This window comes from Salminus brasiliensis, chromosome 8 (genome assembly GCF_030463535.1).
Source record: "Salminus brasiliensis chromosome 8, fSalBra1.hap2, whole genome shotgun sequence".
NCBI lineage: Eukaryota > Metazoa > Chordata > Actinopteri > Characiformes > Bryconidae > Salminus > Salminus brasiliensis.
The window spans coordinates 7,380,236-7,393,428 of record NC_132885.1 but is presented as its reverse complement, the minus strand read 5'-3'; the positions used below and the strand labels follow the sequence as shown (position 1 = coordinate 7,393,428).

At 39.7% G+C, this 13,193-nt stretch overlaps 1 protein-coding gene across 2 annotated transcripts in view; it reads left to right on the top strand.

Annotated features, from left to right (window-relative positions):
• glsb (glutaminase b) overlaps positions 1-13,193 on the top strand; it is an 81,158-nt gene extending 67,965 nt beyond the window's left edge. For both annotated transcript variants that reach the window (XM_072685472.1, XM_072685471.1), the window contains exons 15-18: positions 6,994-7,055; positions 9,022-9,098; positions 9,829-9,892; positions 11,307-13,193. In XM_072685472.1, the coding sequence (XP_072541573.1) occupies positions 6,994-7,055; positions 9,022-9,098; positions 9,829-9,892; positions 11,307-11,481 (378 nt within the window). In that variant the 3' untranslated portion in view covers positions 11,482-13,193. The remainder of the gene's footprint in view (positions 1-6,993; positions 7,056-9,021; positions 9,099-9,828; positions 9,893-11,306) is intronic.

Genomic DNA, 13,193 nt, shown 5'->3' with positions numbered 1-13,193 from the left:
TTAAATCTACATTACTGAACATTATTACATGAAGTATTGTTATAATTTTGCTGGCTGACGCCTGAGACACTGTTTCGGTCTAGAATGTGCTGGTAAAAGGTGTGGGTGTGGGTGTAGGCGTAGGTGTAGGTGCTCTGGTTTCTTTGGATGGTGAATAAAATGACTCGGTCAATAACTCTCTCTATTTCACACTAGCACGCTCTGAATCACACTGTTTAACTCTTCGTGAGTTTTGCCGACAGTATATCTTGCAGTGGGTTGTCTTGATGTGTCTTAATGACGAGGCAGTGAGGACAGTGTTACTGCTACAGGACCGAAAGACAGACAGGAGACACAACACTGTCCTCTACTGTATTTCTATTAGAACCAACATCTTGTTCTTCACCCAGGAATAAATAAACACAGACGCTGTAAGAAGACGTTTGTGTGTGTGTGTGTGAGTGTGTGCTAAACTTTAACACTGTGGCTTTACACAGTTTACTCAATTTCCCCTTTGGGCTTAATGTAGTCGGTCAGCTGAAACATGTCTGCCTGGGTCTGAAGTTTGCTTCTTTAGTTCTGCCCTGGAGCTCCGAGGCCAATGCACCTAACAAGTGAAGTAAGTTTGTGGAAGCTGCTCACTAATTCCTCACACACTCGCCCGCCTCGAAACTGTGTGAAGCTCTTCACTGATCTCAAACATGGACACATGATGGCTATGAGCAGGAGCAGTTGTAGTAGCATGCAGTGAGTAAAATGCTAGTTAACTGTTGTGCATAAGCTTCTATTACTTGTTAGTTACACTGCATGTCCAAATGTTTGCAGACACCCCTTCTAATAAATGCATTCAGCTATTTTAGCTTGCACCCATTGCTGCCGCAGATGTGTACATGCACAGACACACAGACACACACACCGAGAGCTTGTCTGGTACCTGTAGAAGAAGTATTGTCAATAGAACAGGACTCTCTGGAGCAGATAAACCTGAACCTATTAGCACCGTGCTGCCTAAGGCCGGGTGTTGTATTGAGCTGTGGAGCAGTGGAGCGGTGTTCTCTGGCATGGTCATTGATCAGTGGTGTTCATTCAATATCCTGACCTTACTGAAGTTCTTGTCGCCGAATGCAATCAAATCCTAAAAGCAAAATCTAGTCGAAAATCGTTTTTATGGACAGTAGAGACAGTTACTCCAACGTAAGCAGGGTCAGCTCTTAATTCACTTGAATTTAGAAGACAATAATGAATGAGCAAGTGTCCCAATACTTTTTGTCCACATAGTGTACATCTCCGCAAGTGAAGTCCTCTTAACTGTAGTCCAGATAGTTGATAATTCCTCGTTTTAAGATGAATTAATTTTTTAACTTTCTGCAATCTGTTGCGGAGATAATTTACCAAATAAAACTTAAACAAGCAAAACTGTCTGCTGGCGTCAGATCAGACACTTGCACTACGTGAAATTAGCAACTGTTAGCAAGAAGTTAGTAATAGTTCATAAGTTAAAAATCTTACAACAAATATTCTTACAAAAGTGTAAAAATGATAAATATCAGATATTTAGTCCAACCTTAACAGTCTTTTACTTGTAAAGATTCAATATCAGAGACTGGCAGCGGTGGCTCAGGGGTTAGAGCTCCGGGCTATTGATGACAGGGTTGTGGGTTCAATACCCCCGGGCTCGGAAAAGGCCCTTCACCCTCTCTGCTCCCTGGGCGCTGGAGTTTCTGCCCACCGCTCTGGGGGTGTGTGTACTCACTGCTCCTAGTTCACTAGTGTGTGTGTGTTCACTACAATAGATGGGTCAAATGCAGAGGGCACGTTTATATGTACATAGTACAGTGACACATACATGCACCTTTACCTTTACCTTAGTTTGGTGGAGTGACCATTAGCAAAACTCTGGAGGCCTGAAAGGCTATAAAACAAAGGGGAAAACAGTCTTGAGTTGGTCTTCACACTTTACTTTACTTTTCCTGATTATAGATGTCGTTGTGTTGGTGAATACAGACACTCTCTGTAACCACAATCGAGCCTCTTTGGGCTTTCCTGTGGACGTCACTGTGGATATACCACTGACTGAATGGATGTATGTGTTCATGTGTTCATTTCTTAAATTTCATTTATTAAACTTCACCTAAACTTCACCTATAACAGATCAGATTTACATGAGCTGTACATTTGTGGTGTTTTCTTAAATGTGAGCTTTGCTGTGTGTGTGTGTGTGTGTGTGTGTGTGTGTGTGCGCGTGTGTGCTAGTTTACTGGAATGACTGTGTGTTTGTCTGCACTCTGGCTTGTTTTGCTCTCTGACCTTCACTTGTTTGGTGTGAGGAGTGTGAACACACTGATCCAGTGCAGGAGCTGCTGGAGCTGCTGTTATCACGGCCACATGCCTGAAGGTTTGTCCAACATGACTGCATAGAGCCTCCACCCAAGAAACGTCTTTATCCCACTCTCCTTATCTTCTCTGTGTGTGTGTGTGTGTGTGTGTGTGTGTGCGTTACAGACCAGTCATGCCCATTCCTGCATGTGTCGCTATGATATATGTGATATATGCCTATCCTGATACTGATTCTGATGTCTGAACTCAGGGTATCGGCCGTGTTGGTAACACAGATGTGAGAGTGAAGGTTCTTTAACCTGCAAACGGTTCTTCACTCGGGTTCTTCTGTGGCATTGCTCAGAGAACCCATTGGTGTAGACTGATGTAGGTGCTGCAGATATCACTTTTAAGGCCATAAAAGCTGTAGTTAATGAAGATGAGCTATTGTACAATCATGATATACAGCACGTCAGCAGCTGGACGTCAAACTACTGATAGTTTAGTGGATTAAACTAGGAAAATATAGAACTGATTAAAAACAAAAAAAAGACCAACGCATTGTTAGCACTGTTTTTTCTTTCTATTGTTGAAAGTTTAGAAATTTACACTGAGAATTTATAAAGTATTAAATATGTATCAATGAGAAGGAAATCTGCTTTAATCAGGGTTGAATATCTGATATTTATCTTTTCATATTAGATTAGATAGATTATTGCGTTTTTTTATTACTCAATCTGATCTTATCAGTCTGTAAATCTTATAGGTTTTGCCGTATTGGCCTTATTAAACATCAAAATATCAGATTTATTTGCTATTTGTAAACATAACAGACAAAATACTGCAAAAAATATCTTCGCCAGATATCAAGAAATCCTATTTACTCAAAATATCTAATATTGTAGGAATTGTATAGAATTACATAATTTCATAATTTACATAATTAACTTATATTTAAATTAACATATCTAATATTGTATTTTTTTAGGATTACATAATTTCTATTAACTTATATTTACATTTAAATAGCTAATATTGTAGTAATTTATGTAGTATTATTTAATTTATATTTACTAATATTTCAATTAAAATATCTAATATTATAGTAATTTATTTAGTATTATTTAATTTATAATAACTTATATTTAAATTAACATATCTAATATTGTAGTATTTTTTAGGATTACATCATTTATATTACTTTATATTTAAATTAAAATATCTAATATTGTAGTAATTTATTTAGTATTATTTAATTTATATTTACCTATTTTTATTTGTTTTAATTGATTTTATCAATTTTATCATTTTCCACTGGCAGATAACTTGGCTTGTTTTAAGCAGTATTTCTTGACAAAAACTAAAATATGTTTCCTAAGTAATGCAAAAGTATCTGTCTATAGATTAAGTTATTTAGTACTTTTAGGTAGTACTTAAAATAAGTAAAAACAAGTTACAAGAAATTACATAATCATATAAAAGTATTATAATATTCTCCAAATGAGAAATATTCTGTATTTTTACTAAATTTAGGAGGATTTCTTTGTGATATCTTGCTACGGTATTTCTTGCAATGTAATGTCTGCTTTCAAATAGCAAATAAACCTGTTAAATAAGGCCAATATGGCAAAACAATCATAGCAAACATTTCAGATTGAATAGGAATAATAAAAATTGGCCTTCAGGACAGAAGTGTGCAACATGCAAATACAGTCTAACCAATCACTGAGTGCTTCACTGTGTGTTGTGAGCCTCCTAGTCAATCACACATAATGGTAATTTGGTTGTGTGGCTGAATCTAGGCTGACATATGATCTATCCAGTGTAAATCGTTGAGGTCTAAAATCCAGCAGGCCGATGTTTAACCAAGGTTTGGATGTATTGAAGGCTCACTGCAATGTTCTCCAGATCCTGCAGACGTACAGTGAGTCCAGTCTTCAGCTTGTTTCAGGACCCCCGTTCCCACAGAATGTAACTAAAAACCACTGAATTGGCAAAGTGCATGTAATTACACTCGTTCCTAATCTCCCACAGACATTAGAGCACAGACACAATTACACCGTACACTGAGTAAACCTGTGCTTCATAATTACAGCTAGGTCATTAAGCTGAATTATGCATAACTGAGTTCATTTGAGATGTAATTGAATAAACAGCATCAGAATAACACCCTGACACCACCGCCTCCTTATTTGGAGGGGTAATTAGCAGCATTTAGGACTTAGAGTCATTTTCTTTCTCTCTCTGAAGCCCTCTCTGGTGTGTGTGGGACAGTGAGATTAAGGGCTTATTATGGAGGAGCACTGGATCATAATTGCATTCTCTGTTGTCTGTCTGATGCACTGTATGTGTCGTGAAGGGTCAGTTTTATGAAATGTGGCGCTGATGATTGACTGTTTTTGCAGCCTCGCTGTTGGCTGTTCTGGATCTTTACAGGGTGAATCTGTACTTTGTTGGCATTAATGAAGGGAAGCTAATCAGTAATTAATGGTGCAATCTAGAGAACAACATGGGGTTGCTGTGTTAGAGTTAACAGAGGAGACGGGCACAAATTCAAATGGACTAAGCAGAAGACTTGTGGCGCCCCCTTGTGGGGGTTTTGTGCTTGTGTTCAGTTTTTGGGTTTTTGTCTAGAGAAATTTAAAGCTGTGTCTTTTTTAGGTGAACAGTCAATGCACAAACACAAAACCTTCTATCTCCATTTTTATATTGATTTTTGCCATTTTTAATATTTGAACATCATTAGAAGAACCAGCAGCTCTTTACCTTACATTAATTACAGCAGGTGGTTGATGGTCTTACCCAGAGGAACTTCCATTGGAATCGTATTACACAGAGCATGTAGTGTTCAAAGCCTTGCCCAAGAGCTGTTACTGGTGTAGTTTGGTGTGGTTGCCCAGCTAGGGTACCTTCATTGAGGGATGCCACAGGAGAACCACTTTTGGTTCTATGAAGAAGTGTTTGTAATAGAGATGAGTGTGAGGGTGAAGAACCTTTTACAGAGGAACTGAAGAACGTACGGTTCCTCACAATCACACATCCATATTACAAACACTGGACCTCAATCTCCATCTATTCTGACATTTTAGGATTTGGGATTCCATCTATAATAGGATCCATCATTAATCATTTCTACCTCATTAATCTGATGTCGACTTATTTATATTATACTGTAAATATATAGATATTGGCAAATGAGACCCAGGTTCTTTATGGAAGCAAAAGTGGTATAACTCAAATGTGGCATCGCTCAAAGAATCATTTGAAGCACCTTGATTTTTGAGAGTGTGCACTACACCAACCACTTTCCATGATGAGTGAGCCAATAGAAAATCTCCTAATTACTCATTTTGAAACAATTTTCTTCCTTTTTTCATTTTCCTTGTGGAGATACAAGTTCCTGCTCCAACACTGAGGATATATGTGGAAACATTCCAGTAAAGCAACATTTAACAAAAAGTGGGCAGTTATAAGTGGAGTTATGAGGTGGCTTAATTTGGGGAGAAGGACTACGCCCTAACTCCTCCTTCTTAGTCCTATATATCTATGTACCTCCCCCTGTCACTTCACCCTCATGTCGTTGGACCCGGCTACACGGATCCATCATCAGCCACCCAGAACTCCACTGCATGGCCTGTGGTCCACAAACGTAAAAGTATGTTTAGTCCAGATCTGGGCAGAAATGAGGGACGCACCGACATGGGAATTGGAATGCTGAGATCATTGATTCACAGTGTGAAGGAAGGAGCTGAATCTGCAGGTGTACGGAAGCATACGGTCATACTGGTCTACCAGCAATGGCAGAAATCCCTCCAGTCTACAGGAGATTTTCCTCCTGTTGTGGCCTAAAGACAAAACAGACGGACAGGGACCATCTGAGTGTTTTACCACTTGTGAAATCGCTTCACTTCCAGTCAAGGACTGCAGACCATCAGCATATGGAGCAGAGTGGCATGAAAGAGGCCTTTACTCATGTCTGCTCAAGAATGAGAAGAATCACCTGTAGACTGGTGGGATTTCTGCCACTGCTGGTAGACCAGTATGACCGTATGCTTCCATACACCTGCAGATTCAGCTTCCTTCACACTGTGGTCTTTGACACGCCCAAATACCGTCACTCCTTTTAGCCAGTCATTAACTATTTCCCCATTTTCCACACGGCACTGCTCCACCTCTTCTCAATCTGTGAATCCCATCACACACCCCACTGGTATTTATAGCCACATCAGCCTTTGCAGCACCATCTGCAGGAGCCTGATGTTCATCAAAGTGTCAGTTTTTTTGTCTGATTACCGATTCAGTAGACACAACACTCTCAGTGTATTTCCAAAGGTTTGCAGAAGAAGAAACACTCCAAACTTCTAAAACACAAAAGTCTAAATCATTTCAAATCAGATTAAACTGTGATCAAATGTAACTTGAATCATGAATCATCAAAATGTGATTTTGCGATTCACTAAATTTATACCTAAACAATCCTAATCGAATCTAATCATCATGTGATCACCTCGTTTCTCTGTGTACCCCTCCCCTTCCCTTTCCAAGTGTGCCTGATCTGAAGGAAAGCAGGGTGTAGGTGTAAAGTGTGCTGCCGGAGGGCTCCAGGTGCTGCACCCCCCCCCCCCTCCCCCTCCAGCAACCCCTTCCCCCCTGCATTTCCAGTATGCACAAACTGTGCTCTCTTCCCTCCCGTTACAGGTGAAGTCTGTCATCAACCTCCTCTTCGCTGCCTACACCGGAGACGTATCTGCGCTCAGAAGGTATGGAGGCGTTTACTTATCAGCAGTCATCCCACTCACAGCAAATCCTGTTCCAGCTCATGCATGAAAAGTGAGAGGCTGTGTTCAGTGGAAAGTTCATCTGCATGTTAATCGCCTTCACACGCTGCTTTAATGCCTCCATAATCCCCCCAGATCATTAACATTCCCATAATTCCAACACACACCAAGGTTCACTGCTATTTTCCATGTCATCGTCTCTACTTGTTGGCCCCATGCGATCTAACGCAACCAGGATCAGGAGTATCACTGTTACTGTTGTAGTCGATCAGTTCTGGCTCTGGGCTCGATCACCATCACTAATATTATGTAGCTATAACTGATAGTGTCCAAAAGTTTGTAGACACCTGCTCATCCAGTGTTTCTTCTGAAATGAGGGGAATTAATCAGTATACACTATATGTTTGTGATATGATATGTGGACTTTTCAGTTGCACCCCCCTGCTGACACAGACTCCACACAATGGAGCTGATAAGCATAGATATTTTGGCACCATGCCTAATGCCAGGTGTGGGCTAGATGGGGTGTAAAGCCCCCCAGCATTGAGCTGTGGAGCAGTGGAACTGTGTTCTCTGAAATGATGGTGGTGCTCCATCCAATACTATTGAAATGAGTTGGGATGTTTGGGAGGATGAGGTGGGGTGGTGATCATCCAACATTCTGACCTCACCACCGCTCTTGTGGCTGAGTGCAATCAAATCCTCACAGCAGTGTTCCAAAATCTAGTAGAAAGCCTTTTTCCCTGGACAGTAGAGACAGTTACTCCAACCAAATCTTTTTTTTAATAGCCTTGATTTCAGAAGAAATGAATGGGCAGGTGTCCCAATACTTTTGTCCTTTTAGTGTACTACTTAAGTACTATTCATTCATTTATACAAGTTTTACACCTGCTCATCCAGTGTTTCTTCTGAAACAAAGGGTATCAATGGGGGGTTTGTCCCCCTTCGCTGCAGTAACAGCCTCTATTCTTCTGGGAGGGCTTTGCAATAGATGTTGGAACATTGCTGTGAGGGTTTGCTCATATTCAGCCCATATTAGCATAAGTGAGGTCAGGTATTGATGTTTGATGATTAGATCTGGATCACAAACGCAACTTCATCTGATCCCAGAATTATGTGATGGAGATCCATCACCCCAGAGAATGCAGTTCTGCTGCTCCACAGCCCAATGCTGAGGGGTTTTCTGCCCCTGTAGCCACTCTCACTCATGGTGACCTTAGCAATGGACCTACTTAAAATATGGATCCTGCTGGATCCTCCTGGATACTGCATTCTCTGGAGTGATGGATCTCCGTCCAATAATTTGCGTTTGTGATCCAGATCTAATCATCAAACATCAATACCTGACCTCACTAATGCTCCTATTGGCTGAATATGAGCAAACCCTCACAGCAATGTTCCAACATCTATTGCAAAGCCCTCCCAGAAGAGTAGAGGCTGCTACTGCAGCGAAGGGGGACAAACCCCCCATTGATACCCTTTGTTTCAGAAGAAACACTGGATGAGCAGGCATCTAAAACGTGAATAAAGGACTGAATAGTGAATATGTTGTTTACTATTAGGACAAAAGTATTGGGACACCTGCATGTTCAATTCTTCACATACATATATATATATATATATATATATATATATATATATATATATATATTAATATTAATATTATTTTATCTAATATTATATTCTACATTAGATGCTATACACCATATGTATACTCAGATGTGCATCAGAATGATAAATATTGGATATTTAGACTAGATTTAAGACGAGCAGGCAGCATTGTCTCTGTGTAGTTGAGTGTAGGATTTTTCTGTATATGCTGTGTGAGCAGATACTCAGTATGACAGTGTGCTCTCTGGACTGTAACTCATTTTGCATGGCAGTGGATTAGCTTTCTGCGCTACGCTGCAGTGTCTGTGTGTCTGACCTCACTCTGTCCTCTCTCCAGGTTTGCGCTGTCCTCTGTGGACATGGAGCAGAGGGACTATGACTCCAGGACTGCTCTGCATGTGGCAGCTGCCGAGGGTAAATACCTCCTTCCTAGTAGTTCAGATCAGCTTGTACTGCATATCTTATACACATATAATAAAATAGCGTCCAAAAATCCAAAAGTTTGTAGACACCTGTTTCTCCAGCACTTTCTTCTGGAAGTGTATTGATTTCATATGGGGAGTTTACCCTACTTTGCTGCTATAACAGCATCTACTCGGCTCTGAGGTCTTTGCGGTGGTTGGAACATTGCTGTGAGGATTTGATTGCATTCAGTCGTAAGAGAATTAGTAAGGCCAGGGATTGATGTTGGGTGATTAGTTCTGCCACTCCAACTCCTCTCACAGGTATTAGATCAAGCTACATTACTCCATGTAACCCAGTTCCACTGCTCCAGAGCGTCTCATTCTATTGGCGGTGCTCTTCTATATAAGGAATGGGATGGGTGCACCTAAGAGTTACTGAGAACTGAAGAGTGTCTAGATACTTTTGCATATATAGTGCATAATAATATGATTTATGCCAACATAACAGTATATTATCATACAAAAGAGTATATATAATAATACACTTGCACAATTATCTGTACCGTCAACACCAGCATCATGTTTTTATGTGTGTGTGTGCAATCCTTTAAACAGCCTATGGGCCACCGGCGGGCCAAAGGTTACCAGAGAATAGCCTCACCAGTTTGTACAGTCCCTGTAGTTACTGAGTAATAAGCTTTGGAGTGCTCAGGGGTAAAACTCTTTTCTTGTGCTTATAGGACATGTTGATGTTGTGCGTTTTCTTTTGGAGGCCTGCAAGGTGAACCCCATTCCAAAGGACAGGTAGGATAAAGCTCGAATTCAAAAACCTTAAATGTTCTCAAATATAATTCCTAGTATTAATAATAAGTCAGTAAATCCATATCCATATCTATACATTGATCAGCCATAGCATTACCGCCACCTGCCTAATAGTGATTAGGTTTCCCTCATGCCACCAAAACTCCACAAGACCTCTGAAGGTGTCCTGTGGTATCTGGCATCAACACTAGTGTTAGCAGCAGATCCTTTAAGTTCTCTAGGTTGTGAGGTGGGTGGGACCTCCATGAATCACATCAATGAGCCTTAGGTGCCCATGACCCTGCTGCTGGTTCACCGGTTATCCTTTCTTGGACCACATTTGGTAGGTACTGACCCCTGCATACCAGGAACACCTCACAAGACCTAATGCTTGATGTTTTGGAGGTGTTCTGGCCCTGCAGTCATCTAGACATCAGAATTTGGCTCTTGTTAAAATGACTCATTTTAATGATTCTTATGCTGGACCATTTTTCACCTTCAAGAACTAACAGGTCACTTGCTGTCTAAAATCTCCACCCCTTGACAGGTGGAGCCACTGTAGTGGTACTTGTTGTAGATGTTATGGCTGATCAGTGTATTTTAGTCCAAATGTAGTTGATCAGACAAGACGTTGTCAATAGAGCTACGAGATACTACAGTGAATAGCACTGTGCAGACTGCATGCCTAAACCATCACACACCTGCCTCTAACCAGGTACACTGTAAATGTAAAGTTTACTTAAAGAAAGTTAGGATAGCAGTAGTCTCGGCACTTGCCAGTAAATGAAATGAATTTAGAGTTAATTATTTATTGATTATAAATTACGTAACTGCCATTGAGACATAAAATAAATAATTAGTACTAATAAATATACCAATTAATTCCTAGGTTCAGGATTAAAAGTTACAATTTCCAAGTATTAATATTTATTATTTATTATTTATTCGTTTGGCGAGCCTCATAATTCTATGTTCACCTACCTCTGTGACAAGACTTTCTCAGGAGGTCATGATTTTTTTTATTTGCCATATTTGCTGACCTTTAAGTTCACTTCAGCAGAGATGAAAACGTTTTCCAAGCTTGAGCCTTTGGCCACAGCTTTCTCCACACTCCAAGCTCTACTTACACTTTCATTTCTTCATGAATTTAGAGTTAATTATTTATTGATTATAAATTACGTAACTGCCATTGAGACATAAAATAAATAATTAGTACTAATAAGTATACCAATTAATTCCTAGGTTCAGGATTAAAAGTTAAAATTTCCAAGTATTAATATTTATTATTTATTATTATTTATTTTTTGACTCATTATTTAAGTAAATATTTATTATATAATTATAATTATTTAAGTTTTTTGACATTGTATAAAATACTGGTCTGTGAAAGCATTGATTAAACTGAATTGACCTGTAGGTGGGGCAATACACCACTGGATGAAGCGACACATTTTGGTCATCACGAGGTGGTGACACTTCTCCAGGAGTACCATAATAAATACAGCCCTTCAGAGAAACACAGCCCTTCAGAGAAAACTGCTGCGGACAAAGAGAACGCTGCCAATAATCTGGACGGTATGTTGGAAACATAGACCTCCACACCAGGAGAGGGCACTTAGCTATGCCCAAAGACTGTGGTTTTCTGTGGTGATGTCAGTGGAGGGGGGGGGGGTTATTGTAAGGGGGTGTTTATACATGTGCTGGTGGTGTGAGGCGTGTACAGCTTTTGCTTTTGTCCTGTTTTCTTTCCTTGATTTTGCTTTATCAGCGTTTCTGTGTTAATGTGTAACTTTTACTGCTTTTTCTTTTCTCTGTATGAGAACCTGTATCTGTGAAAAACTTCTATCTTAAACTCTTATATCTTATACAACAACAACCGTGTAACTGTAAACTGTATCAATGATGTATCGCTGTCTGTCTTGTAAAGCGGTTAAATGGCCGAGAGTAGAGAGTGTAAAGAACAGAGAGCACTATGAAACCTCACACTCCAGACAGAAGGGCCTTATCTGTCATTTTCTGGCAAAGTTCATCTTTGAAGTCTAGAGCCATGCTGGTCATTTTGCTATACATGTCATTTGCATAACATCAGATCTGAGCTGTGATGATAAATGATGTAGTTAAACACTGAATTAGTTACATTCTGCATTAATTCTTCCTCAGCTCACCTGATTTACCATCATTAAGCCCTGATTTACCACCAAACCAGGTGTTGATATGAGGAGAACTCTAAATAACACTAGACTCCATGAGGAGAACTTTGGAGATGTTCTAATGATGAACACAGTGATGGAGAACCACCACCACCACTTTCTGTAGGAGTGTTATTATTAGTGTTTATTCTAATATCAGTGTTTTACTGAGCAAATAAACACACACTGCTCAGATAAGCAGCTTTTTCATAGGTGGCTTATATTTTTGCACAGTACTGTAGTAACTGCATAAACTAGGAAGATCCATTAGATCACTTCCTTTTTCATTCTTTACCAGTGGTTTGTTTTTTTAAGAATTGCAAACAGTGAATTAAAAAAAAAAAGTCAGGGTACACTAGTGTGTCTACCCTGTCCTCCGGACAACAAACTGGGGTTGAATTTCCCAGCTCCTCAAGCATGCCATCTTATACCAACAAGAGTCGTTTGGCGAGCCTCATAATTCTATGTTCACCTACCTCTGTGACAAGACTTTCTCTGGAGGTTTCTCTGGAAATGTGGTAAATGGAAATTGCTGCATTGCTGCCTCCATTCTAACCTGTTCTCACATATTATCAAAAAAAAGTCTTAAAGTATCATGATTTTTTATTTGCCATATTTGCTGACCTTTAAGTTCACTTTAGCAGAGATGAAACTTGTTTTCCAAGCTTGAGCCTTTGGCCACAGCTTTCTCCACACTCCAAGCTCTACTTACACTTTCATTTCTTCATCCATCTCCAACCTCAGCGAAGAAGGTTCCACTGCAGGAAATTAGTCATTTGGAAAATATTAATTATTCTTAAAATGATGTCAAGACATGATATGAATGTTTGGTGGAAGGGTAGACCAAAGCCTAAAGGAAATCATCATCATCTCGAACAACCAGCCCATAGAACAAAGAATTCTCTATTTATTTGAATCACTAGGTGTAGCAGATTTAACGAGGATGGGACTGAACAATTCACCGAACAGCATGATGGCTGTATCTGGTGCCTTTTTCTTTTCTGATTTGAGTTCAAAGTGTGAGGTGGGCATACATGTGCAGATGTTCTATGTAATGAACTATAATTATATTTATTTTGATGTACAATTAAATAAAGCTATGCTTTTCAAACGAA